We start from the raw sequence: 14,936 nt of genomic DNA, 5'->3' as shown, positions 1-14,936 counted from the left end.
AAATAAAGAAAAGAAAAAGTACGGTTTGGTGATATATTTGTACATCTAAGCTCATTCAAGTTAGTGAGGGAGGTGACATTGCTGAAAGTTAGTTTCAAAATGTAGATATTTAGTGCTCATTCTATTCCTGTTTGTTTTCCCTGGGTGTAACTTTTCCTGGACGGTTTCTTCAAGAAGTTAGATTAAAATTCAATTTTATTACAAACGTCCATATTTTTCTAACTGATATTTTAATGTACTCAATAGTAGGTCCTTGCGTGAAGAATAGCTTGTGATTTTACTCACTGAATGAAGCAGTCAAATTTGTGTCTATTGTCATTAGGCTGTTGAAATTTTGCAGTTTTCCCCCCTTCATAAAGAAATATCTTCATGAGATTCTCCCCTGATGGTAGGACAGGGCAATTCCTTCAAAAGCATCTTTTAGCCTTGAGCACAATTTCGGTGTGGTGTAGAAGAGATTTAACTTTGGCAACACATTGAATCTAATTTATGAGCTTTGGGAATTTGGGCAAGCCATTGAAACTTTCTCATGCTGTCTTCCTCAATTAAACAGGAATGAAAGTAGCTATATTAAAGGGGGAGATGGTTTGCATTAAGTATCATGCTCATTACTAGAACTTAGCCAAGGAGCTAGGACATAATATTTGTGTCATACAGGTTATGTCTCACTCTCCTTCAAACCAGAATTTTCACAAGACTCTGACATATTCTGTTCATGAAGATATACGCCTAAGTTTTAAGGCTCTCTTTTTTTCCCTTTCCCCTCCTCTTGCTTTACCTTTCCTTCCTTCTTCCTCTCCTTCCTTCCTTCCTTCCTTCCTTCCTTCCTTCCTTCCTTCCTTCCTTCCTTCCTACCTTCCTTCCTTTCTTCCTTCTTTCCTTCCTTCCTTCCTTCCTTCCTCCCTTCCTTTCTCTCCTCTCTCCTTCCCATCCTCTTTCCTATCTTTTTCCTTCCCTTTTTCTTTTTCTCTGCTTCCCCCCCACACACTATTAACTTGGCAATTGAAGGAATAATTATTTTCCTATCAGACTTAATGGGTGGTCCCATGGCATAAGCCTCATGTGATCAAATGCTCCACACATTATCCATAGTAAGGAAAATGGTCCTTGATCTTGGCTATTGATTACCCAGAAATAGTGAGGAAAAAGTCTTCCCTTTCCATTGATTTAAAAAGCTTTGACCATGATCATCTTATCTTTGCTTCCTGAGTAATTGTGATTACAGAAGAAGGAGGATGAGGAGGAGGAGAAGGAAGAGAAGGAGGAGAGGATGGAAGAGAAGGATGGAGGAGGAGGAGGATGGAAGAAGAGAAAGAAAAGAAGCAGTTTGGGGTGAGTACAGATATTTAAAAAGGTGAAAAGCACATGAACCTACTATATATTTGGACTTTAAGAATAAAAGATGAACTGAGAAAATAATTTGAAGTGTGAGAAAATGAATATTTACTGAAAGTGAGAAATTCATATTTCCTTTAAGAAAAGGAAGTAAATCTATCTGAATTATATATTTGTGTGTGTGTGTGTGTGTGTGTGTGCCAATCCTGGGGCTTGCACTCAGGGCCTGGGCTCTGTCCCTGAGCTTTTGTGCTCCAGGATAGCAGCTTCCAGCTTTTTGGTAGTTAACTGGAGAGAGAATCTCACAGATTTTCCTGCCTTGGCTGGCTTCAAATGATGACCCTTGGATCTGAGCCTCCTGAGTCTATAGATAGGATTACAGGTGTGAGCCACTGGTGTCTGGAAATGTAATAACTTTAAAAAAAACTTGGTTTTACTGCTTTTTCTAAGTTATTATCTTGAGAAACATGTAAGTGCTCAAGTATTAGATAAATATGATTTTCTTATAAAGTCATGAATGTTAACATTTTTATAAGAATCAGCTATATGACTCCAATTTGATGGGATTTGAACTCTGGGCTTGGGTGCTGTCCCTGAATGTCTTTTGCTCAAGGCTAGCACTGTATCCATTGAGCCACAGCTCTACCTTTATCTTTTTAAAAATAGTTTATTAGAGATAATTTTCTCATAGACTTTCTGTCTCCTCGGCTGGCTTTAAACTGTTATCCTCATCTCTCAGCCTCTTGAGTAGCTAGGATTACAGGAGGTGAGCCACTGGGCTAAATTTTTTGTAATTTTAAATAGTTGAAAAAATATCAAAAGAAAAACAAATATTTAGTGACCTTTGGAAATTATGTGGACTCTTATTTGGAATTCCATAAATACAGTTTTACTAGAATATCGTTGTATACTTCAATTAGTTTTTGAAAATAAAAATTTTACCGGAGTTCATTCATCAATTTTATATGTCATCTCTGGCTGCTTTCAACCTAGAACAGTAGATGGTAGTTAATTACTCCTGAGTTTGTGTAGCTTGCAAATTCTAATTTCTTTATCCTGTAATACTTTCCACAAAAAGTCTGATTTACTTACATGAACAAAGTAAAGCCTGGAGATATGAAGGGTTTGGTTAACACTTGCACAGGTCTTAAGGATAGAATTATAAATCAAGGCCATTGATGGATGCCTGGCATGGAAATAGATTTTTTTCTTTTGTTTTTTGTTTTCTTTTAAAGACATGAACCTAGTAATCAGGAAAATTCTGGAATACTAACCTGAAAAATACCCCATCTTAACATAATGTTTGTTGAATTGGACTGAGGAATTTCCACCTCAGAATTGTCACAGTTGTTTATTATTGTAAATCAGGAGTATTTCATATAATAAGTGAATACTCATTTTGTGAAAAGTTCTTACTATAATACTAAAATTAATTTTCCATGTAACAGTGATCTGGAATGTTCCCCCAAAGGACCATAGGTTTGAAGGCTTGATCTTAAACTTGTGGCCCTCTTGTGTGATGAGGGAGCCTTTTTTAGGTAGGGCCTACTGGACAGAAGTCAAGTCATTGTGACTATATCCTTGAAGATATTGGGACCCTACTCCCTTCTTCTTTCTATCTTTGCCCCTACTTTGCATCCTCCTACTGGATTGCATTATGCTACCACAAGCCAAAAGCAACAGGGCCAAGTTACCAAGGACTGAAATCTCTGAACCCTTCCTCCTTTAAACTGATTTATGTCAAGTATATTGTTGTACATATGAAAACTAACATGATCAGTAGAAATACTTATTGCTGGAAAGAATAAAATAAAAATTAAACATATGGGTACCACCCAGAAACATACTATAAATCTGTCAATGTTTTGATGCACACACTTGTCTTTTGCACACTTGGGAATGAATTAGTCTAATTCTATTGCATTCTTAAAATACTAGGTAGCTATTTGGGGTTTTGGTTGTGGGAAGAGATTTCACTTGGGTATTGTTGTTGTCTTAAAAGTATTTGGAGAAGAGTCAAGGAGTGTACCATTGCTCTTAAGGGAACAGAAGAGTTGGTTGTGACACTTTCAATTTATATTTTCAGGTTCAGACACTCGACCAATTCTTTTTTCCCCCTTTTGTGCCAGTCCTACGGCTTGCACTAAGAGCCCAGGTGCTATCCCTGAGTGTTTTCACTCCAGGCTAGTGTTCTGCCACTTGAGCCATAGCTCTTTGCTGGTTCATTAGAGATAAGAGGCTCACAAACTTTCCTGCCCTGGCTGGCACTGAACCTCAATCCTCAGATTTCAGCCTCCTGAGTTGCTAGGATTACAAGTGTGAGCCACTAGTACCAGGTGACATCATCAATTCTTTAGGTCTTTTCTGTTCCTTTCTCATCAAATGATCTCTTTTAAAATCTTTTCCTTTGTTGTACCCTTCATACCTCTCTTGATATCATGGAGATTCATCCAACAATAATATCGCCCTCCTCATTAGGAGTTCCTAGGATCACTTTGAGGATTCTGGTCATTTCTTTGGGATAAAACTATTGTAGGAGATCTTTCCATTATGTTTAATGTGCAACCGTCTTTGTCTCTAGATGTTCATTCACGATCCAAATGGCCCTTGGAAGCTCTGATAAACAATCTTAGAAGAGGAACTTGCTAGCTTATTCTGGGTCTTTTCATTCTGAACCGTCAATTTCACTGGAATCCAACTGTTTCTGTATACTGATTGCCTTGATAACATCAATGTCACCAGCAGATTTTCTTTTTCTTTCTTTTTGGTTGGTAATAGGGTTTGAACTCTGGGTCTGGGTGTTGTTCCTGAGCGCTTCAGCTCAAGGCAAGAGCTCTACCACTTGAGCCACAGCACCACTTTTCTGATGGTTTATTGGAGATAAGAGTCTCATGGACTTACCTGCCTGGGCTGGCTTTGAACTGTGATCCTCAGATCTCAGCCTCTTGCGTAGCTAGGATTACAGGCGTGAGCCACTGGCACCCTGCACCATCAGATTTTTATGAAGGTAGCCCCAAGTGGTTTATTTGGAAGTGTGTGAAGACGTGGTATTGTGCTAGTTTTCCATTGCTGTGAGAAAGTACTTAAGGAAGTCAATGAGGCAGAAAGTTTTATCTTGGCTTATGCTTTCAGAGGTCTCAGTTCAAGGTCAATTGGCCCTATTGTCTTTGGGGCTATTGTGAGGCGGGGCTTCATGAGGAAGTATGTGAGACAGGGAATTGCTCCCCTCCAGTTGTTGAGGAAGCAAAGACAGAGAAGAGGAGGAACCAAGGTCCCACTATCTCCTTTAAGGATGTGATCCCAGTCTTCTAACTTCCTCCTGTTAACCCCCTTCTACTAAAGGTTCTCCCACCTCATGTCAGTGCCAGGGTTGGGACTGAGCCTTCTACACAAGGGCCTTTGAGAAAAATTTCAAGTCCAAAGCATAGCAGTTAGCCACTTCCTTATCCTGTACATATACACAACTTTGGCACCCATGGAATTAACTTAGGTGTCATGATATAGATGGCTGATCACGGATGATCCTGGATGCTGGGTTACTGAACAAAGTTATACCCTTGGTTATATCCAGGTATCTGCTGAGACTCAGACCTATTCTTAGTTTAAAAACTCAGTTGATCTTTAATATAGATTGTACCCTGACAAGGTAGAAATAGCATGAGGTAAAAGTTAAAGAAACTGAATTCTATCTAAATCCTTTATTCAATAATGACCATTTCCTTTGAGCATATTACTTAAATTTTCTCAATACATCTGTCAGAAATGACTGTTCTACAGATTCTCTGGAAGATGGAAATGACATCATAGATAAGAAATGCATGTGATAAATTACAATGCATTATGTAAGGTCATGTTAATCACAAAGTAACATTAAAATAGTTACAGATATTCTCACAAGGATTACCTTTTGATATGAATATTGTAGTTAAATCTTTATAACTTTCTTGCTGTGTATCTCATAATGAATTAGATTTCCATTCATTTGATCAGGAAATTGTTGTTATATTACTTATTTAATGTTTTTGAGTATTAGTTGTACAGAGAAAAAGGAATGAAAAATTTGGGGTCCTCATGTATTTCCTTGTTCTTTTCACTCCTCTTTTATTCTATTAACATTTTGCACTAGATGGGAAAGTGTTGATGCATTATTATTAACTAAATGCCATAGTTTGTTAAAGTTCACTCTGTGTCGTGCATTCTGTGTTTTGACAAGTGGGAGATGCTATGTAGCCACAATGACAGTATCTTCCCTTACAGATTAGCTCTGTCACTTAGTAATATGTACTGTGATTTTTCCATGTCTTGTAGTTTGATAGTTCTTTCTTTTTAAAATCCCCAAGTAAAAGTTATCTGTGGTACAAGACAGTATGTTGAAAATGAACTTTACAACTTGGGAGGGGGGAGGAAGAAGTTGGGGAGGGAGGGAGGAAAGGGATGGTAGGGGAAAAACAAAGTAGGAGGTAACAATGCTCGATAGGAAATTACTCATTACCTTACTCATGTAACTGTAGCCCCTCTGTACAGTATTCTTACAGTAATATATATATATATATATATATATATATATATGAGTTATCTGAATACACTATAGTTTGTGTATTCATTCAGCAATTGAAGGGTATATTGATCGCTTCCAAGTTTGAACAATTATGAATACAGTTGCTATTAACATTGTTAGATTTTTCTTTTTTTTTGTCGGTCGTGGGGCTTGAACTCTGGGCCTGGGCGCTGTCCCTCAGCTCTTCAGCTCAAGGTGAGCGCTCTACCACTTGAGCTACAGCGCCACTTCCGGTTTTCTGGTGGTTTATTGGAGATAGGAGTCTCACGGTCTCTCCTGCCCGGGCTGGCTTTGAACCGTGATCCTCAGATCTCAGCCTCCTGAGTAGCTAGGATTACAGGCGTGAGCCACCAGCGCTCGGCTCTAACATTGTTAGATTTTTATTGGACCTAAATTTTCATTTTATTTGGGTAAATACTTAGAAGGGTAGTTGCTGGATCAAATGGTATGCAGTCAGTTTTGTAAAAAAAAAAATCAAATTGTATTCTAGAGCAGTTGCACTATTTTTGCTTTCCTACTAGTAATAATTAAGAACTCTGTTTTCTATATACTTTCCAATTACAGTTTGACATTGTACTTTGAATGTTGGTCACTTTAATATATAATTTGCTATTGTTTTAATGTGCAATTCTTTAATGCACGAGAAACTAATCATCATTTTCATAGGTTTGTATTTCTCTAATCTTTGGTGAAGTGTCTGTTCAGATCTTTTGCCTATTTTTAATGTCGTTTTCCTATTGTTGAGTTTTAGCTTTTTTTTTTTGTATATTTTAGATGCCAGCCCTTTATCTGATTTGTGCTTTGTAATGATTTTCTTCTAGGCTTGTCTTTACATTCTGTTACTATTGTTTGTTTTTCATTATTTAACCTTAACATCATGCTCTGGCTATTTTTAAATACTCATGACATCCAAGTTTACAGTTGTTAAAGGGGATGAAAAATCCTAACAGTTCATTCCTATTTACCCTTTGACTCTTTTTGAGGTTGTGTGTATTTGTAGAAGGGATCAAACCCAACGAAGGCTCAACCTCAAACCTTTCCTTCTTAACTGGGATCATCACTGCTATCATCCGAGAGTCGGTTTGTGGCCAGTCCAAGCTGGCTGGGTCTGTCTGAGCTGATCGGAGTGGCCGACATTTTTGCTGACTAGAGTCATGCTATCTTTGCCAGTTTGCTGGAATAGACACAGACACGGATTGGATCACGCTGAAGACATTCCTGTCTTGTGAAGCAAGTCTGTTTGTATTTTAAGTTTGCCAGGACTAATGAATTAAAACATTTGGACTCTCCATAACTTGCTGTTTATCAATGCCCCTGACAGGAGGAGGGTTTTCTTTTGCTCTTGCTTTTTCTAGAAACATGACAACATCCTGGCTGTTGGAGAGGCAAGGAAAGGAGAGAGAGGGTTGTGGAGGGAAGCGGAACTCAGGTCCCATGGGACACGGGGGTCTGGGGGCAGAGCAGGTAGCAGTGTGCAGCTCTGACAGCTGTCCCTGCCCCTCAGTGTCAGGAGCTGCTATGCAGCAGGTGCAGCCTGGTCTCTCACTGAGTCTTTGCTCCACAAAGGCAACAACTAGCCAAGGCAGTGGCTGGCCCTGGATTACACAAGTGCAGACACTCAACTAAGTGAGGTAAGGCAGCAGGTGTGAAAATGCTCGCAGCTCCTGCAACTTAACCAAAGCTCTGTTACAGCCTCCAGCCAGGCGAGACAAGGAATCAGTGGCCTGTTTCCCGAGGCGGTCTGATGAAAAGGCAAGTTGTTTCAAGGGATCCTGTGGTCGATGCTGTGTAGAACACAAAATCGACCCAACCTCAACACCATCCTTTCTGAGGCAGACAGATGCTCTCAGTGGTGCCCAGAAGAGGGGTGGTAATTTGCTGTTAGTCCTCAGTTCTATCTCTAGTGGCTGGAAACTAGAGATACGGAGGAGGCATTTTCTTTCTTGGTGCAGAGATGTGCTGGGAGATTTCACCAAAGACAAGGGAACTTCTCATGGGTAGATGTTGTGGTAAGATTGATTGTGGAGTGTATGATGCCAGAATTTTGGGGATTTTGCTTTTTTTTGTTCTGTTAATTTTGAGACCATTTATTCCTCCAGGAACAAGTGTCTAAAATTCTCAATTCCAAGCAGAAGAAACACACTGAAGTATGTCAGAGTTAGCTAAAAACCGATCCCGTGCTAAGTATTTGCAAGTTTATGAAGTTCTTTTTCTTAAATGTTTCAGGTTACCATTTCTTTGTAATTTAGGAGTACTGGACATGGGAGAGTGCTTACTTAATGCTTCCTTACTATCTGTAGTGTTAAATGAATCCTAACTGGATTGTAAATAGTTGCTGGATTTTTTTTCTTAGGTTGCATTAAGTGTTTAATATGAATGCATTTTACTTTTACATACAGAGTAAGATGATTCTAAATGTATGGCTATCTAAATACACATGTATGTATGTATATATGCATTGAATTTGGCTGTATAAATAAAGATAAAATCAAAATTCAGTGTCCTAGATGCTATTTATAGAGCCAGAAAAGCCATGGGAAAGAGTCAGAAACCTTGCTATGAGAAAATATCCTGCTACAGCCATCCACAGAATCTTGTTTAGGATGGCTAAGGAGATTATATTTTGCCATTTTTAGAGAAATTTTTCTTAAAATATCACTCTGGTGTTTTGGTCTGCTGTGTACATGAGATAGCATGTAGATGGTTTAGGGGAAGCAGGACCAAAAATAGAAAAGTTAAGTATATGTATGAAATAACAAAAATATCATATGATATTATCTACTCCTAGTCCCAATGGATAACAAGTTATCAAACATGTTGATTAAAGTGTGTTTGGGCTAAATCCCCTAAATCCACAGAAATATTCATGTACTTTCCCCTTTCCATCTAATATGTAAGATGTTTTCCCATTCATTCCAAGTTTATTAATTAAATGGTAATTTAATATATGGAACGAAACACCCAAAGGTTGTTTTCAGTTTTGGCTTTTGCTTGCATCATATGCTAATCAGAGATGAAACTTTAGGCTAGAAATCTTTCATAGATTTATAAGTAATCTGGTTTTGAAAGTGTAAAATATTTATAATACAACTGTTATTTTTACATGGCTTTGATATTCTGTTAAATTAATTCCATTATACTTACTCTTTACCACTTCTGATTCAAAACTTCAAATTTAATTTAGGCTTTTGAGTATGAAAAAGTATCTTATCAGAAACCACTTGATAACCTATTAAGACTATCTTTTATTTTCCCCCCAATTAAAAATAAAACAGTATGTGACCTTGAAAGCCATGATTAAATTGGTATGAGGAGACATTATATCAGAGATATAGGTAGATACTTGTCATATTTCATCCATTCTAGATGTCCATGGCTAAAGTATTTTTTATAATCCAGAGAGAAAATGGGCAGGTGGATAGTCTGGTTGTAGAGGAAAGGAGATTGCTAACTTTCCCTTTTAATTTCTAAGAGTGTTCGAGTATTTGGAGTCATTATATTAAGTGACAAGGTCTTTGTCTTCTCTTGTAGCTGGAAGACCCAGGAGAAGACCGGGCCTCAGGTGCCCACATGATTAGCACAGCCAGGGTACCTGCAGATAAGCCAGTCCGCATCGCCTTCAGCCTCAATGACTCCTCAGGTATGGTCTGATGGGGGATTGGGCCAGTTCCTTCCTGCTCTCCTTCACTGTCTTCTCTAATTTCGTCAAGTTTTAAAGTTGGATAGGCCTGGTGGTCAAGTGTATGATATTTCATTACATGTTGTTAGATTGTGGCTTCCAGAAATGCCTCCGACAATGCCTTCCCCCACCTTCATTTGGTTATTTTAGCCTACTTCATTTTCTTTTCTCTGTTTAGCTTCCTTTTAGGATAAGATTCATAGAGCTATAGCAATTTCTAAGGATAGCAGAGTGTGTCATTGTTAAAATGACATGAGGAAATGTTTATGACGAGCTGGCAGATGGTTAGGTGATATAAAAATATCACTGTCTCACTTCCAGCCACATTTGTTAAAGCCTCAGTTCATGATGCTGGCTTCTCACCGGAAACAGACTTCAGCCAGAGTGATGAATGGGGCAGGTGAGGCAGGGCCTCTGAAAATAGTAAGATCTGAGGTGAGGCTGCCATACTTAGAGCCCTTGGTCATGGCTCCCCTCAATGACCTCTTAACACACATATTGGATTGCACCACCTTTGAACAAGGGACCTCATTTGGTGGGAGGTCACACTGGCTGGGAAAGGAAGCCCTGGCTCTCTTCCATGGGCCATTGCTTAGTTGAATGTCATCTGTTAAAATCACATGCTCAAACACTACTATTTAACCCCAGGTCTTCTCTTTGTCTAGTTCCATCTCCTCGCTCTCTCTTTTCCCTCTCTCCACCTACAATGTCCACAGAGGAGTAATGCTTTAAAAATTAATCATTAAGCTGGGCATCTGTGGCTCATGCCTGTAGTTCTAACTACTCAGGAGGCTGAAATCTGAGGGTGGCATTTGAAATCAGCCTGTGAGGCTCTTCTCTCCCACCAAAAAGCCACTGGTGGCTTGCACTTGTAATGCTAGCTACTCAGGAGGCTGAGAGCTGCGGGAACCAACACACACACACACACACACACACACACACACACACACACACACACACACACACATTTTTGCTTTAAAAGAGACAGGATCTTTTTTTCTTTTTTAAATAATCATGTGAATTGAAAAGCTGGGCTCTGTGAATTCTCATGTGGGACAGCCAATGGAAGCTTGGAGTTTATGTGAGGTAGTCAGTGACATAGCTACCCTGGGGTTTCCTGGACCATGGAGAGTATATTCTAGAGGAGGAAGAGGTGAAATCTTAACTCCTTATGATCTATTTTTCCAGCTCTCTTGGAGGGGGGAGGGTCATGCTGCAAAAATCCTCCAAATAGGCAAATTAATTCATCCCCAACATAGAAATGACAGATACCATTATTTCCACTCATATTTTGCATGAGTAATTCACCTATATTACTTCTGATTATTGAAACAACCATGCATTGAGAACCCCCTATTTATAAAGAGAAAGACTGAAGCTGAGAGAATATAGTGTTAGGAAGTAGTGGAAATTTGCTCTAAATTCCAGTCCTGGGAAATCCACACTCTCTCAGATACTCCAAAGGAGTTTTAAATGCCTTTTGTAAATCTAAGAATTCAAGGAATAGTCAGTAAACAAGTGGCTAGCTCTCAAGTCACATGTAAACCCAGGAATAAAGTATAGACTTTCCTGTCCCCTCATATGATCAGAACAAGTTCTGTTATAATCAACAATCTTATGAATAAAAAGTCAGTACATAAAGCAATACTATGACATAATTTTGGACCAGATAAATAACTTAATTATACCAGAAAAGAGCTATAGAGACGTGAGTCTTGATGTTGGGGCTTTATGAATAAACACTTTCTTAAAAATATAAGTTTTGAACTTTCTTGGTTCCTGAATTTAAAACTTTTGTATGTCTTATCAGTGAATTTGGACTTTTTGCTCCAATCTTTCCTTCTTTTCTTTCAAATGCCTTAAGAATGCTTACCTTTTTTTTGAATGCTTACTTTTGAAATTCATCTTTCTTAATAGATACCTTCAAAAAGAGGCTATAATTTATTTTTCACAATTCTTATCTGTAAGCCTCTAGAATAAGTCTTATGAAGCCATATGCACATTAAAAAATCTATCAACACTAATATTTTAATGTTGTGATCAATGTGTCTCCAGTTTTCTAGAACTGACCCTTACCTAGAGAATCTAAAGCAGAAGCTAGATTTCTATTCTCAACCTTGCTTGGTTAAAATAACCACAGAGAACACCCATCGAGAATATGTGTTCCAAGGTTTCATTCTTTATGTCTGATTTGGAAAGTGTGTTTATGCATATCAGAAATGCAATGTTTCAAGAGCTAGTTAGGGCCTCTGATTCTGAACATTATTGTTCATGTGACATTTCTACTTCACAAAAAGATGCTTTGCAGATCTTTGGGGACACTCCCTTTGAATTCTTGAATAAGGAGCATGTGGAATATCACACAGAGTAACATTTGCCATCCCACAAGCCATGCATGCCTTTTGAATTCCAGTGCATGTGGCCTGCAGCTCACATATTCAGGGGAAAAATAAAGCAAAACATCCTAAACCTCCACAGAAAATGGCAAAACTAAGATGGGCTTTTGGGAAGTAATTCCATGCTGTTGGGTTTACTGTTGATAAATATATATATATAGTCCAAGAGAAAAGAAGACATCTCTGCTTGCGAATATTGACACACTGGCTTATTTATTTTGTGGGGTTTGAACTCAGGGCCTGGGCACTGTCCCTGAGCTTTTTTTTTTTTTCTTCAAGGCTAACACTCTACCACTTTGAGCCACAACTCCACTTCCAGTTTTCTGGTAGTTTAATTGGGGATGAGTCTCACAGACTTTCATTCCCAGGCTGTCTTTGAACTGCAATCTTCAGCCTCCTTAGTAGCTAGGATTACAGGCATGAACATCCAATGACTGACTTTAAAACTTTTTTATTGTTATTGTAAAGGTAATGTACAAAGGGGTTGCAGTTATGTAAGTCAGGTAAAATTACTCCTTTCCTGGCTCTCTCCCAGTTGGCATATTTATTTCTTAGGAGCATAATAGAGTACATATTTTCTCCAGCAATTTTAGGACTATTTTGGGGAGGGGATATATAATCTGGCTTTAGAGTCACAGAAACATGGTTTGTATACTCATCTTATTAGGTATGATCATGAACAAGTTATTTAACCTTATTGGAAATCAGTTCATTAAAAGATGTGTATAATATTAGTTCACATAGCTCTTTATAAGAATGAAATGCCACCTTAAAGGGGAAATATTTAACAAAGTGCTTTGTTACAAACCAAGCATTTGGCTTGATAACTGATTATGGAACATTATGGTAAATGTAAGCAGCTGAGCAGCTGTGTGCCCTACCTACATTTCATACTTTTACATGGTACAAAGGTGGATTTTATAGTTATTTAGGTGTTAGGTATGCAGTTATTAGACTTTGAGTGTCTTGCTCCATTCTTTTTTGTTTGTTTGGTTTTTGTCAGTTGTGGGGCTTGAACTCAAGGCCTGGGCTCTCTCCACTAATTGACTGTTATTTTTTGTTTGGTTTGTTTTTGTCAGTTGTAGGGCTAGAACTCAAGGCCTGCGCTCTCTCCCTTTGCTTTTTTGCTCAAGATTAGAGCTCTACTACTTTCAACCACAATACCACTTCCAATTTTCTGGTGGCTAATTGGAGATAAGAGTTTCATGAACTTTCCTCTCTGGGAAGGCTTTCAGCCATGATCCTCAGATCTCAGCCTCCTGAGTAGCTAGGATTACATGAGTGAGCCACAGCAATCAGCTCCATTATTATTATTTAGTTCCTATGTTTCCATCACTTTCTCAAAGGCAATGGATGTGTAAAAGAAGCTCCATCCCACAAGCTTTACAAGAGATTTGGCTTCATGTCTAAAATCTGTGTCACCCAGAGAAGAAATTGGCAACAGCTTCTTGGAAGAGATAATAATCAAATGGGTTTAAATGTAATTAGGTTATAGAAAGGTGTTATTTTGGAGTACTAGTTACAAAAGAAAGAAACTACATACCTTTTCATTATTTTCTTCCTGTTCTCTCCAAACAGAACACATGAATAAAACCGGTCTAAGAAAGAGTATGGTGTAGTCACACAACACCATAGTCATTGGAGCACAAGGCTGAACTGCTATAATAATGTCATGCCTTGAGCCAGGCATTGCTCTGGCACTTTGTGTAGAATGCCTGTTTTGATAGCAGCAGATCAGTCTTACTGATCTTAAAAATCAACCAAAAGAATCTACACTTGATCAGAAGAAATATAGTTTCAAAAATCCTTAAGTGAGGGTCTCCTTAAGTAGACCAGACTGGCCTCAACCTCTCCATTCTCCTACATTAGCCTCCTGAGGGCTGGGATTATGGGTATATGCCACTGTACTTGGTGGCGAAGACTTTTTATAATGGCACAGAAACAAAGTGATGAAGGGCCTAGACTGGAGAATGGAATGAGCCAGACATGATAGGACATGCCTGTAATCCTAGCATTCAGAAAGTAGAAGCTAAGCAGAATCTATATCACCCAAAGAGTAGAATGATTGAATACAGATACGAGTAATGATACCTGTATTCACCATCCTCTAGCCTCCATTTTTTGAGTGCTGGAACTATATATAGGGATATGCTACCCTACCTAACTTCCAGAATACAATTTGAAAGGAATGTGGAAAGAAATAGTATGGCCTTGCTCAATAATGTGTTAGTCATTGTGCACTGAAAAAGAAAGAGTTCCAAGACTTCAAAAAAACTAAGGATTCCATTGGGCTCAAATAAAAGAAGCAAGATTTGGAGAAAAATATGTATAATTACTTAAGATATAAACTTGTTTCCTATCTAATCACAAGAAGCTTTATATACATCGTGTATTTAGCTACTTGTATTGCTCAGAGACAGCTATGGTTGAGTTCAACATAATCAGTATTACTTGTTGAGTTCAACATAATCAGTATTACTTCCAGACTTGGTCCTTCTTTGGGTTAGCTTCCCAATAACAAATACACAGAACACAAACATGCATTCTACCCTTTAAGTTATTTGGGAATCACTGGCCCTTCTTTTCTAGTGGACATTAAGATTTCATTACTCTTTTGTTTTTATGCCAGTCCAGGGTGCTCGAACTCAGGGCCTGGACACTGTCCCTGAGCCTCTTTTTGCTCAAGGCTAGTGATCTACCACTTGAGCCACAGCACCACTTCCAGTTTTTTCGGAGTGGTTTATTTTAGATAAGTCTCTCATGTATTTCCTGCCTGAGCTGGCTTTGAACTGCAATCCTCAAATCTCAGCCTCCTGAGTAGCTAGGATTACAGGCATGAGCCACTGGAGCCTGGCAAGATTTCACTATTAATTACTTGAATTAAAAAAAATCCCCAGCTAAGTTAAAATTCAGCATTCTCATGTAAATTTAGAATTCAGTCCTCCCTCCCTCCCTCCCTCCCTCCCTC

At 38.5% G+C, this 14,936-nt stretch overlaps 1 protein-coding gene across 1 annotated transcript in view; it reads left to right on the top strand.

Moving 5' to 3' along the window:
* Positions 1 to 6,979: 6,979 nt before the first annotated feature.
* Map3k7cl (MAP3K7 C-terminal like) overlaps positions 6,980 to 14,936 on the top strand; it is a 41,034-nt gene continuing 33,077 nt past the window's right edge. Inside the window, exons 1-2 of the mRNA XM_013027479.1 lie at positions 6,980 to 7,524; positions 9,425 to 9,533. Of these exons, the coding sequence (XP_012882933.1) occupies positions 9,464 to 9,533 (70 nt within the window). The 5' untranslated portion in view covers positions 6,980 to 7,524; positions 9,425 to 9,463. The remainder of the gene's footprint in view (positions 7,525 to 9,424; positions 9,534 to 14,936) is intronic.

This window comes from Dipodomys ordii, unplaced genomic scaffold, assembly GCF_000151885.1.
Source record: "Dipodomys ordii isolate 6190 unplaced genomic scaffold, Dord_2.0 Scaffold104, whole genome shotgun sequence".
NCBI lineage: Eukaryota > Metazoa > Chordata > Mammalia > Rodentia > Heteromyidae > Dipodomys > Dipodomys ordii.
This window is presented reverse-complemented; position numbering and strand designations above follow the sequence as displayed.